The 19,115-nt window shown below is 39.5% G+C and overlaps 1 protein-coding gene across 1 annotated transcript; it reads right to left on the bottom strand.

The window, feature by feature from the left end:
* Positions 1 to 1,179: 1,179 nt before the first annotated feature.
* CCT4 (chaperonin containing TCP1 subunit 4) lies at positions 1,180 to 15,396 on the bottom strand. Its single transcript, XM_040463316.1, has 14 exons — positions 15,127 to 15,396; positions 12,368 to 12,420; positions 11,509 to 11,598; positions 10,489 to 10,597; positions 9,003 to 9,145; positions 7,916 to 8,037; positions 7,106 to 7,238; positions 5,752 to 5,891; positions 3,961 to 4,057; positions 3,768 to 3,878; positions 3,546 to 3,676; positions 3,183 to 3,417; positions 1,646 to 1,759; positions 1,180 to 1,410 (listed from the first exon to the last, which is right to left on the bottom strand). Exons 1-14 carry the CDS (start codon positions 15,251 to 15,253, stop codon positions 1,396 to 1,398), a joined length of 1,620 nt encoding a protein of 539 aa, XP_040319250.1. The 5' UTR covers positions 15,254 to 15,396; the 3' UTR covers positions 1,180 to 1,395.
* Between the last annotated feature and the right edge of the window lie 3,719 nt (positions 15,397 to 19,115).

Here is a 19,115-nt window from a genome sequence, read left to right as displayed (position 1 = left end):
TTGGCTGAATGGTTCGCACTCAGGGTTTCTTGCAAGGGTGTCAAGTTGTTGATCAGGGATACAATTATCTCAAGGCTCTATTGAGACTGGAGAATCTGCTTCCAAGCTCACTCATGTAATGGTTGACAGGCCCTAGTTCCTTGCTAGCTATTGGCTGAAAGCCTGTGTCCATAAAGCTTCTCCATAACATAGCAACCTGTTCCTCTCAGATCAAGTAATTTAGGAGAGCAAAAACCAGAGTGTCCAAGGCAGAAGCCACGGTATTTTATAATCTAATCCTGGAAGTGACCTGTCACTTCTGTTCCATGCTTATTGATCACATGCTATCATTAAACCCTGGTACAATGTGGGAGATGGTGGGGGTTACACAAGATTGTGAATACTAGAAGGCAGGAATTATTGGGTGCTACCTCAGAGGCTGGCTCTCACACCGTGATCATTTCCTTTCTGCATTTGTACTCTAGGTCCTAGCCAGCAAGAAAGGAAAGAAAAAAAGAAACGAAAGGAAGGACTAGAAAGGGTAGGGGGGACTCTCAATACTTACAAATTTATTTATATATCAATACATAATGGTGTGTATAAATAAATAAATAAATAAATAAAGTTGGGGTGCCTGGATGGCTCAGTCGGTTAAGTGTCAGACTTCAGCCTAGGTCATGATCTCCTGATTTGTGAGTGTGAGCCCTGCGTTGGACTCTGCTCTGCTGATGGCTCAGAGCCTGCTTTGGATTCTGTGTCTCCCTCTCTTTGCCCCTCCCCTGCTCATGCTCTGTCTCTCAAAAATAAATAAATGTTTAAAAAATTGAAAAAAAAAAAGTTCAAATAGAAGTCATTTGGATTAAAGAAAAAGTGTTTTTAAATTTTTTTAAATGTTTATTTTTGAGAGAGGACAGAAGACAGAGTGAGGGGGTAAGGGGCAGAAAGAAAGGGGAGACAGAATCCGAGGTGGGCTCCAGGTTTGGAACTGTCAGTATATACAGGGCTTTGATATTTTTGTGTAAATGGGGATTTATCAGGGTGATGAGCATACTGGGCCATTTAAAATTCTCAATACTTGTTTAAAACAAACAAACAAACAAACTTAAAGTACCCAGGATTGAGACCTAAACGAATCCATAAGTGAATGTGAATTCATTTTCTCTTCTTATACAGGTCAAGAATATCAGAAGTAACAGACTGTTGGGGGTAGAAGGGATGATAAATTAATCTGCCTTTTGAAACCAAACATTTAATACTTTAATTCAATTATGTCAATACAATTTCAAGCAAGTGCCAACTGGAAGACCAGGCCTGGGAATTTGTAGAGGAAAACAATCTTCCAAACAGCAAGGAGATCTTCCACTCCAGACACACTGTTAGTGGCTGTGATGGTGCCAGTTGGCCAGTGTTACTTGATTACCGAGTGTTTACCTGACAAGAAAAAAACCTGAGTTCCACAACTTGTAATGATAAAATTTTAACACTGGTTTAGGGCAATTACCAAATCACTCCTATTTTTACAAGTGAGAAAAGACTGTAAAAGTATGAACTGTTACCACCCGAGGACCAACAAAGTATCATTTACCACCCTGCTCCCCTCCCAAAACTCTTTTAAAAATATGCCTTTTTGACCTTATAGGGACATCCACAATCTATTTATACTTACCACATCATCAATTTTCAGGATGCTCCGGACAGTTTCAGTTGCTAGAGTCAGTGCACTAACTGAAACCAACAGAGGCTGGACAACCAATTCCTCCAAAATGTTGGAAATACCACCCTGCCAAATAGCACAGATTGCTTTTAGTGTAATTATTACTTACATCACCAACTACACTGTTACAAGTTTGAATTAATAAGGCCTTTTAAACCTCATTTTCCCTTGCCCTAGTCAAAAGTAAAATATTCCCTACTAAGCTCTTCTCTGTATTGTAGGTTGTATTTAACTAAAATTTGGAAAAACTAAATTAATGCTAGATCCCCCCAATCCTAATCCCAAAATAACTCCTATTATCTGGGCAAAAATTAATCATACTAATTAAAAACTGTAAGATCTTTAATGCTTAAACCATCCCTGAATCCTAATCCTAATCTGGCCAAATCTGGTCTGCTCTTCCTTTACATCTCTCTTAAACCCTACTTTTAAATTGTTATTGCCACTATCTCGGTCCCCTTTCTCTCAGGATTACTGCATTAATTTACAATGGCCATAGCAGGCCACCGTGCCTCCAGTCTTTCCCCCTTAAAATACTTTTACATCATCTTAGCTTCTTGATTTAAAAAAAAAAAAAAATTAGTAGCTCCCAACTACTGGAAAACAACCCCCCTCCCACATACCTGCCCCAATACTCAAAGGCATATTCTAGCTCTTATCTAAGCTTCCCAAAGTTAAATTCCAGTGTATCACCAACATATAACCCACAAGACAAAATGAGTCACTTCCTGGTCCCTTTCACCTGTAAACCATTTGCTTTTCCACCTAAAATCTCATTCCCTACCAATCAAAGTTGTGTCTTCATGAAGTTTCCCCTAACCAGGCAGTGCCCTTCCTTTGGAGTTTTTTATCATTCTGAAAATATTACCTTGGATCTTCACAGTTGTTTTTCCATTATATATTAATTTGTCTCTTCAATAAAAGGAGACATTAATACAAAAAGGGAAATTATTACTGTTGTATTTACCCTATACAACCATACTTGGCTAATGGCCACAACAGCAGCAATGGTTAACATTTACATAGTGTTTATGCTAGGCAACTTAGTAAAAGCTTTCTAGTTGGTAACACGTTCAGTCTTCACAACAGGCTTTTGAAGAAACTATTAACTGTCTTTGTTTTTACAACTGAGGAAAGTGAAACACAGGCCAATTAATTCACTAACAGTCACACAATCCATAAGTACCAAATAATTGATACTTTTCAGTGAAGGCATCATCTTCATTCTTACTCAATGGCCTAAATTAATTAACATGCAGATCTCATACTTAAATCCAAGATTATTTTTTTAACAAGTAATCTCTACACCCAATGTGGGGCTCAAACTTACGATTCAGAGATCAAGAGTCACGTTCTTTTCTAAGCCAGCCAGGTGCCCCAAAATCCAAGATTACTTTTCATTAGAATGCTTTTCATTCAATAGATGATTATGAAGCTTTTAACATTTTAATCAACATTTTCTGCAATAATTAAGAGACTAAATTATTACCTTTCGGACATTAATGCCAGTAGTTTTTTCTCCTTGGGCATGGCGGTTTCTTAGTTCTGTTACTGTAGAAATGGGATTCAAGCCAGCATTTTCAGCTAGTGTAGATGGAATGACTTCCATAGCATCTGCAAAAGCACGAACGCAGTAGGATTCCATGCCACTCAATGTTCGTGAATATTCAGTTAACCGTAGGGCCAATTCTATCTCTGGAGCACCACCTCCTGCAATAAGAGCTCTGAAATTCACAAATACATTTTTAGCTTATTTTCTCCAACGGAAAGCTATTCTTAATAACTTACTATTTATACCTTAAAAAGTCAAAGTAATTTAATGCTCAAAATATTACTCAGTAACTTCTATTACCTCTTCTTCACTAAACAGCGAATAACACATAGAGCATCATGAATGGAACGCTCAGCTTCTTCAATCACCAATTTGTTAGAGCCACGAACAACAATTGTAACTGTTTTTCCAGGGCTTGCACAGCCTGTAATCTTTAGTAAACAAACTCCAAATTAGGTATTTGAAATAAGGGCGAAAACAAAAAATCCAGATAGATAAAAAGCTTTATTATAATATTGTTACCTTGAGCAGTTTGCCAGAACCATTTAAATTGACCTCCTCAGCTAACTCAGCTGATCCCAGCATGTCGGCAGTGAACTGGTCAATATGAGCAACTGGCTTGGTTCCAATTGTCTGGGGAAAAAAATCAAATCCACAAATTAAGACAACATTTGATTAAGACAGTATTTTCACACAGATGCTAGGAATATTTTACCTTACAAATGAATTCAATGTCTTCTCTTTCAATATCCTTAACCACCATAATCTTCATTTTGTTCAGGAAATGTAATGCAAGATCACTAAGAGCATCTCTGAAATACAAATCAGGGATTATATCAATGCTAGATTAAAATAAAAACCACTTTGCCATTCAACTGCTTTTTGTCATTTTTTTTTAAAGACTTTTTAAAGCTTATTTATTTATGGGGGGGGGGGGGCGGGGTGGGGGCAGGGAGAATACCAAGCAGACTATGCACTGTCAGCACGGAGCATGATGCAGGGCTCAAACTAATGAACTATGAGATCATGACCTGAGTTGATAGCAAGAGTTGGACACTTAATCGACTAAGCTGCCCAGACACCACCCGAAATTTGCATACAACTTTTGACTCCTCCTGCCCTTTTTTAGAGAGAGCACACAGGAGAAGGGGAGGGGGGCAGGTAGAGGGAGGGAGGGAGGGAGGGACAATCTCAAGCAGGCTCCACACTCAGCACAGAGCCTGATGCAGGGCTTGATCTCACAACCCTGGAATCATGACCTGAGCCAAAATCAAGAGTCGGACACTCAATTGAATGAGCCACCCAGATGCCCTGACTTCCCCAAAAGTTAACTACTAATAACCCAAAGATCAGAGCCTTATGGATAACATAAACACTTAATCGATATTTTGCATGTTACACGTAACATATGTTGTATTCTTTTTAAATATCTGAGAGAGAGAGAGCGCACGTGCAAGCAAAGAGAGGGATAAAGAGGAGAGAGAGAATCCTAAGCAGGTTCTGCCCTGTTAGCACAGAGCCCGATGTGGAGCTCAAACCCACGAAGTGTAAGCTCACAACCCAGGCTGAAATCAAGAGTCCGATGCCAAATTGACTAAGCCATCCAGGCACCCCTATGCTGTATTATGATAAAAATAGAGGAAAGAAAATGTTAAGAAAACGATGAGGAGAGGTGCCTGCCTGGCTCAGTCAGAAGAATATGCAACTCTTGATCTCAGGGTCATGAGTTTGAGCCCCACATCGGGTGTAGAGATTACTTAAATGAAACTTTAATTAAAAAAAAAAAATTTTTTTTAATGTTTGTTTATTTTTGAGAGAGAAAGAGCACAAGCGAGGAAGGGGCAGAGAATGAGACGCAGAATCCAAAGCTGGCTCCAGGCTCTGAGCTGTCAGAGCCAGATACGGGGCTCAAACCCACGAACTGTGAGATCATGACCTGAGCTGAAGTCGGATGCATAACCGACTGAACCATCCAGGCGCCCCGAGATTACTTAAACTTTAAAAAGCCACGAGGAAAATACACCTGACAGCACTGTAATAAAAAAAAAAAAAATCCATATGTAAATGGACCCACACAATTCAAACCTAAGTTGTTCAAGGGTCAACTGTATATCCCACATATTTAAATCATCACAATGGGAAGAGAACCTACTTTAGAGGATGATCAGAATACAGTGCTGTCCCACCAATGCAGTTTCATCCTAGATTTCCAGTGGTTTACTCACTTTGAATGTTTCTTAAACAATTGCTATAAGGGATCAAAAATAAATGTCATTAAAAAGTGAACAAAAGAGGGTCGCCTGGCTTGCTCAGTCGTTTTGAGTCCTGGACTTCAGCTCAGGTCATGATCTCATGGTTTGTGAGTCTGAGCCCCCACCTTGTGCTGCCATCAGCATGGAGCCTGCTTCGGATCCTCTGTCTCTCTGCACCTCTCCTTCTCACACACTTTCTCTCAAAAATAAACATTAAAAAAATAAAAAAGTGAACAAAAGAAATAGCCCCACACCTCAAAATAGACTTCTGTATGAGAAGGACATTACATCCTGTTTTTTTAATTTGCTTCACTAAATTTAGAATATAGGCTCTCTCCTCCCGCAGCACTCGGTCCATCTGGACATAGTCAGAAACTACTATTTGATTATCCATCTGTTGAGAAAAAGAATAACATATTAATAAATTGCCTTATAAGAGTTTTTTTTTGCCTTTAATTTTTTTTTTAGTGAGAAAGACAAACTTTTAATGCAAATATCATGTATATTCAACCAAAATCATACCAAGTAAGATATCATACTGTCACCCCAGAAAAGACCTAGGAAGATGAAAACCAACATTAACTCAGGTCTTTAACTTTTATCTATACACCTTGCTGTCTTATATTTTTTGCAAGTACATTTTTGGTAACTGTGAAATGATTATCCTATTTCCTGAATATGTCAATTTTCTTCATACAGATATATGCATTCCTGAAATAATTTCAGTTGCATCCTTTTTACTCTATGGCTTGTTAAAACAAACAAACACAAACAAAACTGGCATGCTGAAAGGAGGTACCAGGGACAAATCTTGTTAATCAGTGGTGTATAAAACAAAATTAAGTTTTCTATGGGGTTAAACTTTTGGGAAACACAGGACTAAAAATGTGTAATGCAATACATTGTAAAGAAAACAAACCTGAGCGAAGTGACAAGCTCAACCACCCACTTTTGGAAATAGCACTTATGACTAAAAGATATGAAAACACCTTTAAAAACATTTCTTTAGAGTATAAACAGTAACCTGGTTTAGTTTCATTTGTGCTAATGTAGGACAAAAGATCTGTCTGTTGCTATAGGGTGGGTGGAGGTTTCTCAGAAACCTAGAAAGAATTTAGAAATTCTACTTACACTGTAACTTTTCCATAACCTATTTCATACATAGCCTCTATTGCTATTTGCCTTATATATGAAGTCAACGCTTAGTTCAATGACAGTCAATTGAAGCTACTGATTTGTCATGTCTGTCATCAACAATTTCTACTTTTGTCTCAATTTCACTAATTCTTTTTTTTTTTTTTTTTAGTATTTTATTTTTGTGAGAGAAGGAGAGTGGGGGAGAAACAGAGGATCCAAAATGGGCTCTGCGCTGATAGCAAAGCCTGATTCGGGGCTCAAACTCAAGAACCGCAAGATCTTGACCTGAGCTGAAGTTGGATGCTTAATCGATTGAGCCACCCAGGCACCCTCAATCTCACAAATTCTTTTGAAACCTATGGTTTTTATTACTAGTGTATTTTCTGTTTTTGTATTAACAAACAAAAGTCTGAGCTATTAAAAAGTCAAAACACGTGAACAAGGAACCACTTGCATTTGGCTCTTACTTACATCAGTTTTGGGAGCAGATAAGCAAAACTGAATAAGCCCAATCTTAGCCTTTTCAACTCTGGTTATGCCAGAATTTGCCACCTTTTGAGTAAGTACCAGCCCTTCTACCAGCTCACAGTCATCAATTGTCCCACTAAGAGAAAAGAAAACAAGACGACAGTTAACAGGTGGAAATCTGTTAAGTTTAACAGATTGCCAATCAGGGCACGCCTGGGTGGCTCAGTTGGTTGAGCGACGGACTCTTGATGTGGTATCAGGTCATGATTTCACAGTCATGAGATCGAGAACCCATGTCAGGCTCCATGCTGAACATGGAGCTTGCCTGGGATTTTCTCTCTGCCTCTCCCCCACTCCCTCAAAATAAACAAAATTTTAAAAAAATACAGTGAGCCAAATAAAATCTGGGAGAAATAACTATTAAAAAAATAGATCACTAATAGATTAAAAATCATCAGTCGAATAAAACAGGAATCATTTATTAGTGCCCTATTCCTGAACTCTGATCACACTACTGCCTTGCCATCGTAAAAGGATATAAACAAACTCTTGAGATTCCCATATTAATACAAGTTCTTAAAATTAATTTTTCTTTAAAAAGCTTATTTATTTTTGAAAGCAACTGAGGGAGGAGCAGAGAGAGAGGGAGACAGGAGAATCCCAACGAGGCTCTGTGCTGACGTCCTCAACATAGGCTTGAACTCATGAACCATGAGATCATGATCTGAGCCGAAATCAAGAGACAGAGGCTTAACCAAGTGAGCCACTGAGGTACCTCTTATTTTTACTAAAGTTAAAATTAGACATGCTTACCCAAGTTTCTTAACTATTTTAATGTCTCTCAGATCCACACTAGTAGCGGTGGCTGGGTCAATCACTTTCATCACTGCATTTACACTCATTGGAGAAAGCAGACTTGAATACTGAGAGACAACCTGGAATTAAAAAAATAATAATAAAATCAACTTCACAACAGAAAAAAATCCTAGTTCTTTAATGACAAAGATATTCAAGAAGTAATCTTAACCACTTTTCTTGGGTTGCAAAGGAAGAGTGGGAACATGAAGACAACATTCCATACAAACTGTCTTGTCCACTCATGTTGTCAGTCACCAACGGCACAAAATGTCTGCTTGCTTTCCTGTTTTATTAAGTTAGTAAACAGACTGTCTGAATTACTAATAATTCTATAGGAAATCCAAAAACCAAGTTAACTTTATGCAGACAATTCTTATCTAAAATGATCTTAGCTCTTATCATTTATATACTCATTCAATCTTCAGATGAAGAAATTTGAAGAGTCACACAGCTTAGTTTAGTGATGAACCCAGCACTAAAAAAAAAAAATCAATGCTTTAAATTTGAAAACTAAAAAAAGCAGCATTGATTATTAGTTAAGAGGGACTATGGATGGGCAAACCTGTCCTGGGTTCCAATCTCAACTCACCCCTTATTTTTTACTTATTTAGGAGAGAGAGCATGAGCGGGGGAGGTGCAGAAACAGGGGGACAGAGGATCCAAAACAGGCTCTGTGCTGATAGCAGAGAGCCTGATTTGGGGGCTCAAACTCAACAATCATGACCAAAGCTGAACTCGGACACTTACCTGACTGAGCCATTCAGGTGCCCCTCAACCTACCTCTTACTGATAGGTCTTGGGTTAGTTACTTAACTTCACTACATCTATTTCCCCATATGTAAAATGGGGATACAATTTATTTGAAAGCTTTGAAGGAGGAAATTTGACTTTAACTAATTTAGCTGTACAAATTACTTCAGTTATCTAGACACTCTAGACCTAACATTTATGAACCGTTTAACATCAAAAATCACAATGTAAGAGTTGCAATTCTTAAACTTTAAAATGTGATTTTGCAATGATCCCTTAGTACCGGACTCACCTTTGAGTTCAATGAAGTGGTAGCACTATTTAATAAAGTTTCTCTGTCACTCAGTTCCACAGGTCTAGACATGTCAGTCAAGATTTCAATACCCTTTTCCAAAGCCTTCTGGAATGACTCAGAAATGATGGTTGGATGAATCCCTGTTTGTTAAAATTTCGTTATTATAACACATGAACTACATATATGGCACATGTTAAAAATAGAAACTTTCCACTCATAATTTCAAAGCAATCATAATTTAAAATTTTTTGAAAGTTTATTTTGAGAGAGAGTGAAGACAGATAAAGAGAGCACAAGAGCACGTGTAAGCAGGGGAGGGGCAGAGAGAGCAAGAGAGAATCCCAAGCAGGCTCCATGCTATCAGCAGAGCCTGATGTGGGGCTTGATCTCACAAACCATGAGATCATGACCTGAGTTGAAATCAAGAGTTGGATGCTTAACTGACAGAGCCACCGAGGCGCCCCAAAGCAGACATATTTTTTAAATTATCGAAACTGAGGCTTCATGGGGCGCCTGAGTGGCTCAGTCAAGCATCTGACTTCGGCTCAGGTCATGGCCTCACGGCTTAGGAGTTCGAGCCTCACGTCAGGCTCTGTGCTGACAGCTCAGAGCCTGGAGCCTGTTTCAGATTCTGTCTCCCTCTCTCTGCTCCTCCCCTGCTTGTGCTCTGTCTCTCAAAAATAAACAAACAAAAAAATTAAAAAAAAAATAAACTGAGGCTTCAGTTATAAACAAAATAGTCTGAACAACTTTAGCTGCTATTATGGCTAATAATTTATTTCCATTTAATTTGGAACAGATCAATGCTGCACTCATGATACTTTAAGACTGAAGCCAAATTATATACTTTTCAAAACATCACAATTCTAAGTAGAATAAGTGACTGGAGGGGCGCCTGGGTGGCGCAGTCGGTTAAGCGTCCGACTTCAGCCAGGTCACGATCTCGCGGTCCGTGAGTTCGAGCCCCGCGTCAGGCTCTGGGCTGATGGCTCGGAGCCTGGAGCCTGTTTCCGATTCTGTGTCTCCCTCTCTCTCTGCCCCTCCCCCGTTCATACTCTGTCTCTCTCTGTCCCAAAAATAAAAATAAAAACGTTGAAAAAAAAAAATTTAAAAAAAAAAAAAAAGAATAAGTGACTGGAGAGTCACTACTATGATTAAGCACTATTTATCAGTAGAAGAACCTATACAATCTCTCCCAAATCACCATTCTCATTTAGAGCCTAAGATTAGTAACACCACCACAACTTATTTTAGAAAAGCAAAATTCTATCAAGTTTCATTCAAAATAAAGCTTGGTTTAAAAAAAAAAATAAGAAAGAAAAAAAGAAAAAAAAATTCTTATTCATATGATAAACCAAGCAAAATTTAACCTAAAAATTCCTAATAATAAGATTCGTTATTCCAAATCAACTATCATATCTCCTATTACTTAGTATTTTTTGGCCTTTATTTAGGAATAAAACATGTCCCAAGTCCTACCTACCTTTCTGAAGAAGCTTGGTACAGGAATCTAAGAGAGAGCCAGCAATGATGACCACCGATGTGGTGCCATCTCCTGCTTCTATATCTTGCGCCTTAGATAGCTCCACCAGCTAAAGAAACAGAACATGCTAAGTTGCTCAATGAGAAATGTGAGGACCCAATAACATCTAACTGAAATATAAAACGAATGGCCTTCTGATCAGTGTCACAAACAACTTGACTACTGTTATCAACACTCTAAGATTCAACACAATTTTTGACTTCTTGGGTTTCATTTTAAAATGATTGATATATTTGTGACACAAAAAAATTCTGCTTAGGTATACTCTCTATAAGAAGCTGTATTATGATTTCTGGTTCAGACTATGGGTTGTAAATTTTTTCTCCCCAGCTATTAAAAAAGTTCCTGTCAGAAAGCATAAATAATGTTGTAGAGTTGGAAGCTAAAAAAAAATGCAGCATTCTAGATGGCACAAGTGTCAGTTTGGAGTCCTCTGGAAGCTCATCTGAAATGACTCTGTGTAAGTAGAATCTGATTCACTTCAAAAGTCAACTTTACATAATTAAATGTAACTTTTCGATGGAATTTCTTTTCAAAGATATGGTGACTTCTCACTTGACACTGGAATCATCATCACATTTAGCTGAATTGGTAATTATTTCTAATAAACACCAGTGTAAAGTTTAGACATGTGATTTATTTTGCACACAATTAAGATTACATTGCTCCCTTCCAACTAACACCCACTGAGCTAATAATTCACGGCATTTCATGTTTTTATCTCCTTTTTCCTCAACTACCTGGCACACTCCTGTGGACAAAGAGATTCATGTTTTATTACAACCTTGCACTGAAGAGCACAATGCTAGGCACACAATGCATCCTAAAAACATGCCTGCTTAACCTAAAGAAAGTAAATTCACAATGCTTAAACACAATGTGATCAAAGAAACAAATTTAACTCTTTATAAATATCAAGCAATACACTTAAAAAACCCACTCATCTAAAATTACACTTACCATTCTGGCTGCTGGATGTAACACCTGCATTTGTTTCAGAATGGTGGCACCATCATTTGTAATGGTCACATCGCCTTTTCCATCTTGAATCTGGAAAGTTTTGTTTTTTGAAAACACTGTACTTCAAAAATTTTGTTTTCTTTACCCAGCACTATGACACCCTAAAGCTCTAACTTTAAAACTTCTTAGTAGAGAAGTTAATTTATGTTTGCAGAGCTTACAACTGTGCTTAATTTTAAATTCTCTTCCCTTATGTTAGTATACCGATTTAAGAATATACAGCAACAGCTTAACTTTGCAAGTGCAACACTTGGCTTTACTCTAGCTATTTTTGTTTGCTCGAAGGAATCTAGACACTGGATATAATTACTATTATTCCTGGGTTCGTATCCATAGTAACAAAGGACACTATGGATCTCCAAAAAAGATAGCATCAAGAACACAATGTACACACTTCTCACAGTTGAAATAGTAACTTATTTCTTGGTATTCTCAACTTAGCAGTATTCTCTTGCTGGAAGAACAAGTGAAATTCTACAGACCCATAGAGGGTCACAGTTATTTACCAATAAGAAAACACTGAACTCAAGCGCTCATAGCTATTGCCTTACTGTACTTTCCATGTAACAAAACAACAGAGAACTACTCTGGCGGACACATTTTCAATGTTAAAAGCGTCAAATAAAATATGAATTATAGTTAAGTCCTACTCATTCCAAAGCAATCTTTTATTCTTCTAAACTTTCAAAGTACCTTTCTAATACTTTTTATTTTTTAAGCAGCACATCCTAACCCTCTATTGAGATTTTGCAGTGTGGACAATAGCACTCAATATGTAACAAACAGTTCAAGTTTTTACCATTTTATCCATTCCTTTTGGTCCAAGGCTTGTTCTAATAGCATCAGCAACAGCTGTAAACAGAAGGAAGAAATCAAGGCTCTTAAAACAAAATGAAACAAAAAACCCCACGAAGTATTTCTCCTTTCAAATGATCATTCTGTCCTTATTAGGATATGGTATACAACTGTTTATACTGTGTCCACTAAAGAAAATTCATTGTCTAATAATAATCTACTGGAAACAGTAATTCCTTTTAATTGTATGACATTTCACCTTTTGTTGGTACAAGTCCCTGTAAATAACTTTGTGCCCTACCTATGGCAGAACACATTTTAAGGATTTACCTAATCTTTCTCTAAATATCAAAATAAGTACAATGTAGTTTGAATGAAGACTGTATTTTCTCCATTCCTTAAGACTTCCTAATATGCTATATAATTCCATTTATTTGTCTATTCTGTCTCTCCTACCTATAGACAGTAATTTCTGAGGGCAAAGAGTTTTGTCCGCTAACGTGAGGCCAATATATATACATGGCCTACAGTAAAATACCCTTTGGACACCTTCCAACCCTGCCACCAAATAAACCAAAACAAACAAAGAGCCCAGATCTTAACCCAAACAAAAACCCAAACTAAAACCCCAGCTTTCAGTCATCATCAATACGTTATGAAATATATCTGGAGCGCCTGGGTGGCTCAGTCGGTTAAGCGGCCGACTTCGGCTCAGGTCATGATCTCACGGTCCGTGAGTTCGAGCCTCGCATCGGGCTCTGTGCTGACAGCTCAGAGCCTGGAGCCTGTTTCGGATTCAGTGTCTCCCTCTCTCTGACCCTCCCCCGTTCATGCTCTGTCTCTGTCTCAAAAATAAATAAACGTTTAAAAAAAAAAGTGGATACTTGAAATATATCTGGATATACAGTCTACCGTTCCAAAGTTACTTATTATTTGTCCCTAAGAATGTTTTAGTAGTCCATTTACTATTTTCTAAGAAAAATTAGATGTGATGAACAGTCAAGTCAAACCCCCTTTTCTTTGACAAGCCTAAGACAAATAATCAGGCATTCCCCTTCCTCACATACCACCTCACCCCATATACACAAGGCTGAGATTGTGACCTAATCATTGTATACGCCACAACCAGCATACTTCCTCCTTTATTGTGTGAATGATAAAGATCTTTAGAGAAAATATTTGCTATGATTTAAAATTTTATTTTGTAATTTTAGGCTGCTGTTCCTAATTATCCAGTAAATATTACGCTTTCAGGCTACTGTAGTGTACCCACATGGCCATGATTCTACAAGCAGACCAATTCACTTTAAGAATGCCCTCACATTCAGGACACCTGGCTGGCTCCGTATGGAGACTATGTGACTTTCATCTCAGAGTAGCGGGTTCAAGCCCCACGCTGGGGGTTTTTAAAAAAGGCAAAAAAAAAGAAAAAAAAAAAAGGCTCTGACATTCACCTGCAAAAAGTTAGATAACACACACATTATCCAAAAAAATAAAAGATTTTTTAGACTGCTTACATTTCCAAAACTGTCAGATGTTTAACATACTGTGTGGCACACCGTACAGTCTGTTAACGGACTCATGCTGAATAATACTAGACTTTTTTTTTTCACACTATCAACCAATCTGGGTGGGTGAAGGGGCATTTTTTGGATAACATCTAAATAAAAAGTGGCTCCCTGAATTAAACCGAAAATGCACCCAACTAAAGCAACTTTCCTCGATCAAATTTGTTGAGTTTTGTCTGACTTGGAAAGACTAGTAGTCTCTGTTCTGAGTTCTCTTCAAGGTCAGGTTCACAGATAATTCATGTGGCCTCTCCTCACCGACCCTTCGAGATTGGCCCCATTTTACCCTTCCAATCTCACCTATCGCTTCTTCATGCACTTTATGCCATGATGGAATGCTCACTGTGTTTCAATATTCAATACACATTAGGTAACATCTCTAAGCCTTTGTTCTCATTTTTCCTTCCAGATTCTTCTATCTCAACTCGACTATTCTTAATTCTCACAAGTCTAAAAAAAAAAAAAGCCTCAATTTTACGGGGGAGAAAACCCTGGCTAGAGGTCGAAGGTCACAAAGCCACCGAGAGAATTTAACTCAGGTCTTCATTTCTACCATACACCAAAATATTCTATAAAACGAAAACACCAACAAACTGTCCATATTTCTAGACTTGTTTGTTTCGTTGCACATACAGGGAGAACATAAAAGCACAGCCTAGATCTTTCCATATTCCCAAACAGGACGGATAAGTCTTTCCCACAGCGCAATACAAAGGTCCCCGCCCCAATATAAGCACTAAGTTCTCAATTCGTTTCATTAGTTGCGCCAAGAGCTTACTTAAATGGTACTTTTACAAGGGCAAAAAAACTAAAATGGATTATGCAAACAACATTCTACCAATGAAACCAATAAGCAGATAAGCGACAGGGCTCTTGTGTCAGATCCCAAAGGACTGCAGCCGCACGTGCGGGCCTCGGCTGCTTTCTACTGGAGTGTGATGAGCGACCGAGGATGAAAACTTATGGGCGTATGACACCCAGAATGGGGCCAGTCCAAAGGTGTCCATACTAGGCACTGGGAATTACCGGCAAAAAACAGCACAGATCCCTCCAAAGAGAGATCTTTCCATCTATCACTGGAAAGACGAGATCATCTCAAGGAACAGAAAATGTGCCTTGGCAACCCAAGATCAGAATGACAGTGCAGACAGAACTCGACCCCGCACGGCCGCAGGTCAGACCCTGGGAGCGATACCTTTGGCCGCGGAGATGTTGCTGAAGCGGATCTGGGCCGGCTTGTCACGGTCCTGATAGGCGCTTTTGTTGCGGCCGCCGGCAGCCCCGGCGGGCGCCCCGCTCCGAGGAGCCACGTTCTCCGGCATGGCAAGGTCGGCTGGGTCTGCGTGGACTTGGGGAGGACGGATGGAGCCGGATTCCGGACGGCCGCAGACTAACGGAACGCGCCCACCGCCTTCACGAACCTTCCAGAAAGCGGCAAAGGGGGGAGGACGTGGAGAAGGGGGCCTGCCAAGTGGCGCGGCGCCGACGTGACGTAGCAGGCTGCCCGCCGCGCGCCTGTTGAGGCAGCTGCGGCAGGGAGCTGGGGGTTTACAAGGAGTGTTGGCTCCGGGCCCTGGGGTGGAGGCATGGTGGGGGAGGACCCTTGCGAGGCCGACCGATCATCCCATGATTTTAAAGGCAGATGTTGGGCACCCATGTCGCCGGTGGCTCTGTGCTCGCCTGTAAGGTCCCTTCCGTTAACTCAAACCAGAAGCGTCTGCGAGGTGTTGTGGTCTCCCTGGTTACTCCTGAAAGGGCGGGACTGAGCCCTTTTTTGCTGGGTCGCTTAGTCTTGTATTTTATTCATTTTGAAATAAATGAATATTCGGTTTTGTTCATTTTGAGATAGAGTCGGAAGAGAGATTTAGAATGGGTATCTGTTTTCATATGCTTGAAGTGTTGTCTCCTATTGATTGATATTGAGTGGTAGAGATTAAGTGTACCGTCATTAAATCCCAGGGAATCTTACACGTTTTGAAGCTATGATTGCCTGCCAAACCAGCAGTCCTTGTCTAGTATAACCTTCTCGTTGTGTACTAGTTTCTTACACGTAACATGAGCCACTCACAGGAAGCCTAAGAATTTTAATTACGATCATTTAGTTCAGTTATGTGCTAGGTGCATTGCTAAACGCTTATACACATTTTATCTCCTTAACCTTCACAATACGATAATTCTATGAAGTGAGGGCCATTATCTTTTTTTTTTTTTTTTTTTTTTTTTTTTAGTAGATAAGGGAACCAAAACAACCGAAGACCAAGGGGTACCTGTAAATAGATTGAAACCGTGTTCCCATGCAGAGCTACTGACTTCCCCCATCAAGAACTAAACTGTTGGGCTTCTATGACCATTATGTTTTATTATGGAAGTTCATGTAGGTGAAGTTCATTCAATGTTTATTCACGAGTGATTATTAACCTTCCATAAAGTGGCGGTTGCTTGGGATAGGTTCCAGAGTAGTATTTAATTCTGTGATCACACGCATTCAGGAAATTAGCACTAGAAGATAAGTCTTCCTGGGTGCTCTCTGAGCCGTATGCTTTTGATGCTGACTTCTCTTTTAAAAGGACCAGACTTGGGGCGCCTGGGTGGCGCAGTCGGTTGAGCGTCCGACTTCAGCCAGGTCACGATCTCTCACTCCATGAGTTCGAGCCCCGCGTCGGGCCCTGGGCTGATGGCTCGGAGCCTGGAGCCTGTTTCCGATTCTGTGTCTCCCTCTCTCTCTGCCCCTCCCCCGTTCATGCTCTGTCTCTCTCTGTCCCCAAAATAAATAAAATGTTGAAAAAAAAATAAAATAAAAGGACCAGACTTCAGGGCACCCAGGTAGCTCAGTAGGTTAAGCCCCCCACTCTTGATTTCAGCTCTGGTCATGATCTCACCGGTAGTGTGTTCAAGCCCGGCATGGCATCTGGCTCTGTGCTGACTGTGGAGCCTGCTTGGGATTCTCTCTCTCTCTCTCTCTCTCTCTCTCTCTCTCTCTCTCTGCCCCTCCCCCATTTGTGCTGTCTGTCTCTCTCAAAATAAACTAAAACAAAACAACAAAAAAAAAAGACTTTTTCTATGTAGCCATAAATGTCCTATGATTACTTGTTGAGACAACTGTTGTGTGATGATGGAAATAGCATAAATTTGGGGATCTAAAATCCTGGCCTTGAGTTCTTCTACTCTGCTACTAATTGGTTACGTGATCTTAGGCAAGTCATTTGTTTTCTGGGTCTCATTTTCCTCAGCTGTATAATAGGATTGAATTACATGATCTCTAAAGGGTTAAACTCTACCAATTTTATTAGTGTAAGGAGTAGACCTATTAGCTGTAATGGACAGAGCAGAATTTGGAAGATGCCATTACTAGCTTTTTGGGACAGTCTCCATGAGTAAGACAATTGCTTTGATTATCCTAAAGCTTTCAAGTTATATTTTTTTTCTTTTTCTGTAACAAATTGGAATTACTTAGCTCCCCCCTACCCCAGACTTATACAATAGATCGATGCTGAAGATTTGATTGCTTAAAAGTGTTGATGTACATTAATTCCTAATTAGAATTGGATTACAGTAAGTATTAATACATGCAAACTTTTGTATCCTATGCAAAGCATTGTTAATAGCGAAGGATGAAAATATTGAAAAAAATCCTATCAGATCCAAGCAGACACAAAGTGTGAGAATGTTGACAATAGTAATAGCCTTATGGAGATTCTTTAATGATTTGTAAAGTCGATTTTATAAAATAGTAACACTTAGCCAATCATCCAGATGAGGATTGTCTTCTCTAGGATGGATACTGAACCACTTGCTAAGCCCCTAGTAACAAGACTGAGTGAGGCACTGGCAGGGGTTGGAAAAGGAGGGAAGGATGTGTATATATTCCCTCTTTCCACACAAAAGACAATGGTAAAAACTTTGGTGTGAAAACAATAGTTATTATGTATTATCTATTTTTCTTCTCCCTTGCATTAGTTTATGTTATTGAGACCACAATTAAGCCCTATTTTCCTCAGCCATATTGCTCGCATCAAACTTTTTTTTTTTTGTTTACCTTACAACATTACATGAAACACAGGCCTGTTTTCCTTAAATATACTTTGATTTGGGGCGCCTGGGTGGCGCAGTCGGCTAAGCGTCCGACTTCAGCCAGGTCACGATCTCACGGTCCGTGAGTTCGAGCCCCGCGTCAGGCTCTGGGCTGATGGCTCGGAGCCTGGAGCCTGTTTCCGATTCTGTGTCTCCCTCTCTCTCTGCCCCTCCCCCGTTCATGCTCTGTCTCTCTGTCTCAAAAATAAATAAAAACGTTAAAAAAAATTTTTTTTTAAAAATATACTTTGATTTTCCTAATTTTTCCTGAAGGATTTCTAGTTCACATTTTTTCTTTTTAAATTTTTTTCAACGTTTATTTATTTTTGGGACAGAGGGACAGAGCATGAACGGGGGAGGGGAAGAGAGAGAGGGAGACACAGAATCGGAAACAGGCTCCAGGCTCTGAGCCATCAGCCCAGACCCCGACGCGGGGCTCGAACTCACGGACCGTGAGATCATGACCTGGCTGAAGTCGGAGGCTTAACCGACTGCGCCACCCAGGCGCCCCATCTAGTTCACATTTTTATCACTTTGTAAGCTTCCCAGTGAAAAAAATCCCTGTCTGAAACTGGGAAGAGGAAAAACCAAAAGGGGGTGCCTGGCAAACTTAGAAGCTTCATGACCTGTTGTAAGTAAACCAGATTTTCTGTTTAAAAATAGGAATGAACTAATGTTTAACTATTGTGGTATTATCAAGAGCTATAAATATGGCAAATTTGTGGGAAAAATAAATGATTGTTGTTTTGGGCATCAAGATGTCGGGCACAACACAAAATGGTACTTCCCATTGGAGAAAAAAATTGAACCTGAATCTAATCAAGTTCCTAGATCTAATTTCTTTCTTTAAAAATTTTTTTATATTTTTTTTCATGTTTTATTTATTTTTGAGAGAGAGAGAGAGAGAGGGAGACAACAGGTGGGGGAGGGGCAGAGAGCTAGGGGGACAGAGGATTTGAAGCCCGCTCTGCTCCGACAGCAGTAAGCCCGATGCAGGACTCGAACTCAGGAACTGTGAGATCATGCCCTGAGCCAAAATCCAGAGTCAGACATTTAACTGAGCCACCCAGACACCTCCCTAGATCTAATTTCTAATTTACAGGTTAATAGAAC

Source organism: Herpailurus yagouaroundi, unplaced genomic scaffold (genome assembly GCF_014898765.1).
Source record: "Herpailurus yagouaroundi ecotype Mexico unplaced genomic scaffold, PumYag 391, whole genome shotgun sequence".
In the NCBI taxonomy this organism is placed as follows: domain Eukaryota; kingdom Metazoa; phylum Chordata; class Mammalia; order Carnivora; family Felidae; genus Herpailurus; species Herpailurus yagouaroundi.
This window is presented reverse-complemented; position numbering and strand designations above follow the sequence as displayed.

Bases quoted from the DNA above. Each gene is read 5' to 3' on its own strand.
- CCT4 (XM_040463316.1), bottom strand. From the start codon at position 15,253: ATGCCGGAGAACGTGGCTCCTCGGAGCGGGGCGCCCGCCGGGGCTGCC. The intron at 7,239-7,915 runs GTAAGCATGTCT...CTTTTCTCTTAG, and splicing joins AAAATAGTTAAGAAACTTGG to TGGGACAATTGATGACTGTG. The intron at 5,892-7,105 runs GTAAGTAAGAGC...TTTTCTCAACAG, and splicing joins TATCTGCTCCCAAAACTGAT to ATGGATAATCAAATAGTAGT.